Below are 9,703 nucleotides of genomic sequence, written 5' to 3'. Positions count from 1 at the left end.
TTTTAATGTCATTTTAATCAAATTTGAAGCAAATTTTCACTTTTCGTGATTTTCTGCCTTTTCATCGCCGTATGGTGGGTTGAAATTTTTGTAAAAAAAAAATCAAAACATGGTTTTCGATGTATTTTTTCCCGTGGAATTCGATTCTTAAGTCAAAAAAATAAAATTTTCCTTTATTTTTTTTTTATTAAAAAAAAAACATTAAAAAACCGTAAAAAATGAGGTTTTTCGAGCAAAACCCCATAAAAAAGTAGCTGGACCCTACTTTTTTATTGCAAATTCGGATTCAGCGTCGAAAAATACATAAGAATATATAGGTCTGGTCAATTGCACAGACACTTTTGTTTTTTTTGTGGGCCTGTGTTATCTTCCATCATTTCTTCATCTCATATGCTTTATATTGCAAATCACTGTTCACACAAACCCCGACTATCTTTAGCTTCTCTCATCTCATCTTCACGTCTTGTACTATCAATTATTGTTTTTGTTCTTTCCTGTTTTTCGTATCCTTCTCTGTTACAAATTCGTCCCTCACACTCATTACCATTTCTCTCATTGCCCTACTTGTTTTATTCTTTCTCTTTGCATTTTGAATTTGCCATTCGTAACCTCTTGGTAGTCTCTCCCTCACTCTTTCCAATCCCTTGTCAACCAGTAACATAGCCTCCATTTTTTCCTACATTCATTTCTCGTCTCTTTTTGCTTCTTACTATTTCTTATTTTCCTATCTCTCGTTCCTTTTTCTCTCAGCTTCCCGGCACCTCATTTCTTACTATTTTTTACATTTCTTCGTCTCAATCCCACCATACTGCGTCTACCTTTATTCTGCTATACTTAACCCACGTTCTTTTTCCCTTAAGTCTTTGTTCTTCCGCTATTTTTCTAAACTTATACTGCATATTTATTTCTACCTATGTCAAATCATCCTCTATTCTCTCCGAGTTTCTATATAACAACCTCTTCTTTGTCATTACGTCCCTTTCTTTTCTTATCTTCTTTCTGTTCCTCTTATCCTTTCCCTCTCATTACTCACATTCTACCCTACTTGAACCTTCCGCTTTGATTTTTTGATATTTATTATTCTACTTTGCAAGTGTTCTACCTCGTTTTTGTCACTTTTCTAATTGCAGAATACTTCTTCGTCTAAATATATCAAAAACGTAACCTACGTACTGCGTAGCTACTGTCACTTTCGCGCTACCTCAACTTGCTACCGTGAAATCTTCCGTGCTTTCCTCCCGTGCTAATCTCTCCCTAACCTTCCTCGTAGCATCTACTCGGCTGCACCTATCTCCCTACCCTGGTCCCCACGCTGACAAAAAACCTCGCAGCCTACATAAAACAGTCTGAAAATTTTCTCGAAAATGTCTTGAAATTGCGCCTTCTTAATTTTTCCCAGAAGGCCTTTAGTAGGTATCTTCCATTGAGGAGTATATCTTTCCAAACAAATGCAAAACAGTTCGTCTTCGGGGTAATACTTGGAGAGTTATGTGTCGTGCACCATGTTTATAGAATAAATACTCACAGGTTCATAGATAAAATTTCATAAGTACAAGGTGAAATAGACAACTGATATTCATGCACGTTTGGGCGCCATTTTTATTTGTGTTTGCTGGCTGCATCCAGGACCGACAATGAAACGAAATGCACTTAATAAAGAAGAGACTTTATTCTGAATATATTGAATTAAATTTCTAATCAAAGGAAGCACTATACAAAGCAATTTTGTAGATCTCAATGAACCGACAACTTTTACTTTTAGACCATTCATTGTTTCTAGCATGTGTTCTTAAACAAACGGAATTTGTACTTTTCTCAGTTTTATTTATCATTGCTAAAACCTTAAGTATTAGCGAAAGAAGGCTAACTATAAAATTTGATTTGATTTTTGGAATACCTTCAAAACTCATTCCTTTCTCAGACTACAGATGGATAGACGACAGACAAATATACGTGTTCGTCAAAACCATTTTTTATGGCTATAGAATTGAATTCTTTATGGCATTTCCTGCACTTTAAACAAAAACTATACCCCTATGAAAAAAAAAACAGTTTAAACAATTTTTCTAAACCTCCCTGAACCTGTATTTTTGGACTTCAAAATAGTGTACTAAAGGAATTTTTTTTAACAGAAAGTTCCTTCGAAACCTATCGCATCGGTAGGTGACAGACCGACGGACCAACATAAAAAGAGCCATGTTCATGAAAACCATTTTTTCTGACTTAGCGGGTCTCAAAACGTCGATACATGATAAAAACTGGATAGGTCCAAATTCACATGAATCTAATGACTTCCATAATCAATTATGAGAGTGTACAAATTAACATATAAATAAATACATATTATAAAGAGATCTTAACACCGCACTGTTCGTGCTCGGTTTCCAGAAGCTCATTTAGCTTTTGGAAAAGATAGGACTCAAAATGTCTTTCAAAGTCGAAAATGATGCGCAGAGGAAAGCCGAATCTTGCTATCTAGTGATACAGAAAACCTCGTGCCGAAGTCTCTGCATAACTATACGCGAGTAGGACAGCCTCAGAGAATCGAGTGTAGCGATCCACAATTGTGACAATTAGTTTAACCTTCGGCAGTGAGTCAGTTTAACCATATCTGTATGTAAGTACTCGAAGCGTTTCAATTGACATGCATAACTATCCAATAGTTGGTTCTCTGTGAAAATTGACTTTAGTCTTTTGGAACTGGATGCAGTGTTTAAACAACTTCAAACAATCCTTGTTAATTGATGGCAATAAATTAGCGTTGACTACTTAATTTCTATGATGCTTTTCTTGAAACGTGCAAGACCGAGTCAAAAATCGCTATTCCTAGTGCTCTGGGAACTTAAGGACGTACCATTTCCAACAAGGTGGTAGGAAAATGGAGAAGAAAGGAAGGTCTTCTTTATCAGCTCGTGTTGTGCTAAAGAAAAGTATTCAACATATTTGTTATCGATACCAGTGATATGATGGATGCCCATCGTGATTTGAGCAATGGAGTCCAGTCGATGAAATTGACAAGGAAACCTTGAAAGCATCCAGCAGTGTTTTGTGATCGAGGTAGAATGACACCTGCTCTCAAAGACACTCTGCCGTGGTTTGTAAAACCACTCTCATTTAATATATAATATAAAAATAGATTATATAACCACCGCAGGGTCCCACTGGGAAAAACTGCCATCTATGAAAATGAAACTGGTTCCCAGTAGCACCTCGGTTAAATACACCTAGAGCCACGTATCACGATTTTGCGAGAGAAATAGGTAGCCAAAGGTCATGCAAAAATCGCAATGACAGGCCAACGAAACCCTCATGTATCTTAAAAACACGGAGCGATCCATGATGACAGTCCTTTGCGATCCACATGACAAGTGCTTTGGTATGTTTTTGGCAAGAGGGTGTGCTTTGAGATTATAAAGAAGTGAGAGCTTCGTATCTCCGAGAGCACTGGTCGCTAGGACACTTGTTTTAATCCATCATTCTAAGGTCTCGTGACTTCTCCTTTCTTTCCTTTTCATTATTTGTGTTGTTCTAATCGACTGGAGCCAAGAATTTGACACGAATATAGTTTGTTTTTGGAAGTCCTAGAGATAAATGTTAGACCTCGAGTGTGCAATGGAGACTGCTGTCACAAAATTGTACTTCCAGAAAATGCAGCACTTTCTTCGCAGGTAGTCGATCATATAAAAATTACTGAATGCTAAATTAAATTGCTAGACTCTTATATTGGATTAATAAAATAGTTGACTAGTAAGGATAAAAATAAGTCTGTTTAAATAAAATTAGTTATAAATGATGTAAAATGCATTGCTTGTTTCTCTAAACATTGAGGAAGGGAAGGTCAGTAATATCAAAATCTGAAAGAAAATCAGAAATTTAAATTATTTTGAAATCGGTGGAAGGTACGAGAAAACTGACAGCATTTACAGGCTTTTCTAAAGGGGGACGGTCCTCGGCCATCCTGACTGAATCTAAAATTGATAAAATTTTAATACTGCTTTGTTCTGCTGTTCTGCTCTGACTTTTCTTTCTCTTTCTAATATTTCTCCTTCTAATTGCACATGCTTCTGTTTGAATTATGGTTCGTGTTCATGGTTCGCTGCTTGCTTGAGGAAGGCTGTATCAGTCTAGCTTGAGAGAGACTACTGCCAGGGATCAACTCGGGAGAAACAGCGGGCATGCAGCCGTGCCATGTATCCCTGTTCAGGGGCCACACTCGAATCGTAGCACTCTAGCAAGTCATGATTCAGTCACTCCGTCCACCCAAAGGTCTCTAGATCCCGCCGATCCATCGCATTGAATCCATTTTCATTGGCTCTCCCAGCTTTACATTGGTCGGCATTGTTGGCTGATCCATTGTTGGGAGCCCTGTGCGTTCTGTTGTTTTGAACCGCACTTACTACAACTATGTTAGGTGTTGTCATTGTTGTTCCCACGAGAAGCTAGGGAAAGGGGTTCGTCCATACTTGTAGAGCCACGCATGCAAGGATAAGGCTGCGTACTCTGAGAGGTCGCCCGGTATCCCAGAGTCACCGTTCTAGACACCGCATGGACTTGAGTTTATGCACAAGATTTAAATTTTCTTGGGATGATTTTTGGATTCATTCGGATAGAGCATCGGACTAAAAATGAAAGAAAGTTTGTTTTAGATTGGTATGTGATTCATTCGGATTTGTTTCAGATTCACACTTATACATTCAGACTGAGGTTGGATTCAGTTGAATTCATTCTGGATCAATTCAAGAAGTCCGACTGATTCAAAAAGGTCGGAGTGACGGATTGTAAAGCGGATTTAATATGGGTTTGGATTAAAGTTGGTGCTGATACATAAATAAAGAAGGACTAATAAGTGAGCTTTGGATTTATTCGGAATTAATTTAGGGTTGCGATATGTATTGAGATTAGAATTTAATTTGGAGTTGAAACATAGATGGGAAAGGGTTCAAGGATATTTCAAACTTGCATGGGATTGTTTCCTATTAATTTGAATCAGTTATAACTCCAAGAAATTCAAATGTAGTTAAAGAGTAATTCAAATAGCGAAAACACGCGCGCTGAAGCATTTGAACGGTCTTCTTTGACAAGTGCTGAGCTTCCTCTGATTTCTTTACTGGCATTTTTAGAAGTAAAGCATCTAGATAAAATAATGCACTTTCTTCACTTCTGATGTTAAGATTCAGGCTAAAAGTTTTTGCCGCCAGCTCCGTCGCTTTGTAAAGGAGCCGCGGAAATTACATTAAAGAAATTTATAATCAATTACTACTTTTCTATCTGCTAACATTTATAGTATTTAGTCTGAGCTAAGTGAATTTGTACGATGAATACTTATACAGATTGCAGTCAAAAAAACTTTACCCTGATTCACGTTAGTTTGAATAAATAAAATCTACTTTTAATAATATTAATTTATAATCAATTTTATTCACTTAATTTGTTTGAGTTACTGAAAGGTAAAATATTTGAGGTAGGTTTCGTAGAAAAATCACCAAGATACAAATACACCACAGAACCAAAATTTCAATTCTACGGTACAGCTCTAGACGGACAGGTGTGAACGAAAACATTGCCTACCATTGGCTTTTAAGCGCTTCGCGTAAATATTAAATTTAAGATATAATAATTGATGTTATATTGTCGACCAGGGAAATTAACCAACTTATTTCTAAAGTTAGATATTGCCGATTACTGGTTAACTAATTTTCTGGAGAAACGAGAATAAATCTGCATCGGTCTAGATTTGAACCGGAAATGCCACTATTCACTAGCGAAGCGTTAAACAATTACGCCACCGGGGCCTTAAAAAATAGTTTTTTGTTTCTCCTATCTGTACTTGATGACGCCGGTCTGTATCTTCGTAATATGTGAAATTTTAGTGATTAATTCTAAGCTGAATACACTCACCAAGTATGAATATACGAGTAATTTAATAATCAATGTTATTTTGTCGATCAGGGTAATTAATCAATTAATTTATGACACTAGATATTGGCGATTACTGGGCTCTCTTTTATTGGATACAGAAGAAACGAAAAACTATCTGCTGAAGCCCCGGTGGCGTAATTGATTAACGCTCCACCTGTGAATAGTGGCGTTTCTGGTTCAAATCCAGGCGGAGACATATTAAAGTACCACTAAAGAATTCCAAAGGAAGCAGGTGCCTTTATTTAGAATGAAGCTTAAATTAAAATAAAATAAATATACATGTTTATTTTTTTAATACAATTGAAAAAATGTTATATATCTTAGTAGTTTTTTTTTTGTATTTTCATTTGTTCTTTTAAAACAGCAAGGAAACTGAATTTTTCCGTATTCTTAGGAATAAGCTTTTTTAATTTTTCCACTTTCTGTTTATAATTTTCTTTGGCATCTAAGAAATTATAATATATTTTAATAAAGAAATTCATATATTCCTAGTGGGCATAACAATTTAGAGACATCTTTACGACTTCTTTATAGAAACCGTTACGACCAAATTAATATCCACCGCTAGTCTATGTAGTACGTAATGCACACGATTTAGAAATTGGAAGCTAGAGTTCGATTCACTGTGCCTAAGAACTTTGATTTTTTAAAACTTTGTTTCGAAACATTGTATAATAAGTATGACAATATTACAAAATACTTATGGCACTATTACAACTATAGCGCTAGAAGGCTACATTATCGTGTATTGGAAAGTTACCTCTCCCCTCGGAAGAAAATCCAATACATTTAGTGTAAAGTTTCATAAAAAATGTTCACAGTGCATCTTAAAGATCTAAACGTATGTAGATATTATCGTAACGGCGCGATAGTAGTTTCGTAAAAACTTCCTATAATTTACGCTGCCACTGGGTATTACGTTATAATACTTACACTTAATTTGACCATCATACGATTTTGCGATTGAATGTATGTTAGTTTTAATATCATAAACTAGGTTTTGTAGTACTGATTCATATAAAGCATTCACTGATATTTCTTGGCCGAATTTGTTGTTCATCTCATACTTAATGCTTGCTTTTAGTTGTGTCATTTCGGTTTTCATGTTCTTGTAATCCACTTTAAATCTATAAAGATGCGTACGACTTTTTCTGAGATTAAAAACAATAAGAACATTAGATTAGAAATCAAATTAGTGTGCCAATCCTTTTGAAATTATATTCAACTGACCTGTATTATCATCAGCTCGGTAAGCAGCTGATTATAAGAAGAGATTGTTCACAATCTTTGTAAACAGACTTGACATTAAGACAATCTGAATTTCAATGGCCAGCGTTGCCGTTATATTGGGGTTTTCTTCTCACAGCTTGTGAGAAACCACTTCGTATTATCATCCGTTAACTGACCTGATTATAACACAGGTAACCTGAATTATAAAATTACAGTATATTTTCTAGCCTTAAAAGCGCATGATTCTGTGAACAAAGGATTATTCTTGATCTCTCTAGTAGCTTAGAGATTATAGAAACCCTTTCTTTGCTCAATGGCGACATTAATTTTTAAATTACTTTTGGATACATTAAAGTGATCATTAAATAGAACATTCTTATTCCCTTTTAGATTTGTGCATTTCGCTGTTCTTATTTACTGTTTTCTGAATAATAATAATGTTAAAATCATTTCAAAATATAGTATTATTCATTTTACGCTGTCAAGATTGTTTGCTATACTGGAAGCTGTGATGAAAAATAACTTTTCAAATTTGTTTATCCTGATTACATATTTTTTAAATTAATCACATTTGTATAAAAAAAGTTTTTTGTTAAAGTGATGTAACGTTACACAATAAATTTAATTTATTTTTTGAATATTTTCTTGAAAATAAAACACAAAAAAAGCTCATGGAACTTAACGGAATGCAAAAAATCTGTTAAATTTAAGAAATGTACTTATACTATTTATATCTGAATTTATTATACCTGTATTTATAACCTGTACCATTCATGTTTATGTCATGTAGCATTTATATTTCGGCACTGTATCATTCATATGTATGCCTTGTACCATTTATATTTCTGCCCTGTACCCCCAACATATAATTTCTAAAAAATTGTGTATAAACTCTTATTATTGAGCAAATTAATTTTAACTTATTTTCATATAATGAGAAATATAAATGTCGGACTGAACTAGAAAAAATAATTGCGAATAATCAAAAGTTTCCAAAAAATATTCGAAAAAATTCAAAACCTGATTTAGGCACAGAATTTCAAAACTATTCGATAATTATCACACCTGGTACTAGTGATACTTCAGAAATCACTTCTGAATCTCAAATTTCAAGTAACAATTGTGTAATTAATTCAAGTTTCGAGGATAAAACCTTACTTTTTTCCTCAAATTTAAGAAATTTTCAAAATAGAGCAAATTGAACAATAATTGATAATACATAGAAAGATCCTTTAAATAAAGAAAATTATTTTAACGATTCAAATCCATTTCGACAAAAACAATATAAAGAAATTCAACTAAAACAGGAACATATTATACCGAAAGTAAAAATTCAATCAGACTCAGACCTTGACCCACAAATGTCAAACATGAATAGACTACCTACTAACCAACAGGTCTCACTCAGAGACGCACTAGAGGTCATTTTATTCTTTGGCGGAACAAATAACGTCCCTTTTAGTCATTTTGTTGAGGCATGCGAAGAAGCAAAGTCAATGCTACCAGGGGTAGAAGTAGAAGCAAACCTAGTTAAACTTCTTAGAAGTAAACTTGCGGGGAATGCCCGAAAATGCATATATGGATAGACCTACAAAACGATTGATGAACTAATAAATAAACTAAAAACAGTATAAGCTCCCTTAAAAACATTTTATCAACTTCAAGGAGAATTAGGTAACATTTATCAATGGGAAAACGAAAAAGTACTTTCATATGTAACTAGAGTACAAGAAATCTCAGATAAAATTAGTGATATGTATAAAGCAAAAAATAAAATTATTTCGATAGTAAAAGACAATAAAATTAAAGAAAATTTTATAGAAGAATTAGAAAAAGACGCAGTCGATTGTTTTGTTAGAGGTTTAAGAACAGAACTTCAAATTAGAATGAAATAACTATCATTTTCAGAAACAGTTGACAGTGCATTAGAAATAGAAAGATCAATTGCCGCAACAAAAGAATTAAGAAAAAGATCGAACTACCCTCAACCAGGTGAAATAACAGAAAATAAGATAAAAACTAATAAAGTTAATATTAATCGCGAAGATATCACATCATGTCAATTCTTTGGAAAGATTGAACATATAGCACCAGCATGTGGAAATTTTATTAAACAATTATCAAATTCTTACCAGCCGCAAAATCAACTTCAATCTGAAAATCAAAAACAAATTTTTCCTAAAATTTTTGAAAATGTAAGACAATTTTTTTGTAATAATTATCAAAATCAAAGACAAGTTTCTCCTAATAATTTTCAAAATCAAAGACAATTTTTTCCTAATAATTTTTTAAATCAAAGACAATTTTTACTTAATAATTTTCAAAGACAACTTTTTCCTAATAACTTTCAAAATCAAAGACAATTTTCGCCCAATTATTCTCAAAATCAAAGAAAATTTTTTCCTAATTATACTCAAAATCAAATTGAATCTAACAATGAATTTCCACCACAACGAAGAAAGACCCTCTTGCAGAGGACAGGCACGCAGTCAACAATGGAATAGAAATGACTCTCCCAGCAACCCTAACAACCCAAATAATTACCAGTCTAAAC

The 9,703-nt window shown here is 33.9% G+C and overlaps 1 protein-coding gene across 2 annotated transcripts in view; it reads right to left on the bottom strand.

Moving 5' to 3' along the window:
- The window catches only part of LOC117177713 (cilia- and flagella-associated protein 44), a 494,190-nt gene that overhangs the window by 197,650 nt on the left and 286,837 nt on the right, over positions 1-9,703 (bottom strand). Inside the window, exon 23 of one of the 2 annotated variants that reach the window (XM_033368587.1) lies at positions 6,950-7,070. In XM_033368587.1, the coding sequence (XP_033224478.1) occupies positions 6,950-7,070 (121 nt within the window). Of the gene's footprint in view, positions 1-6,698; positions 7,071-9,703 lie in introns of those variants that run through there. The other variant, XM_033368586.1, reaches the window with a different exon arrangement.

This window comes from Belonocnema kinseyi, chromosome 8 (genome assembly GCF_010883055.1).
Source record: "Belonocnema kinseyi isolate 2016_QV_RU_SX_M_011 chromosome 8, B_treatae_v1, whole genome shotgun sequence".
Lineage (NCBI taxonomy): Eukaryota > Metazoa > Arthropoda > Insecta > Hymenoptera > Cynipidae > Belonocnema > Belonocnema kinseyi.
Note: the sequence above shows the minus strand (reverse complement) of the source record. Positions and strands in the feature narration are given on the sequence as shown.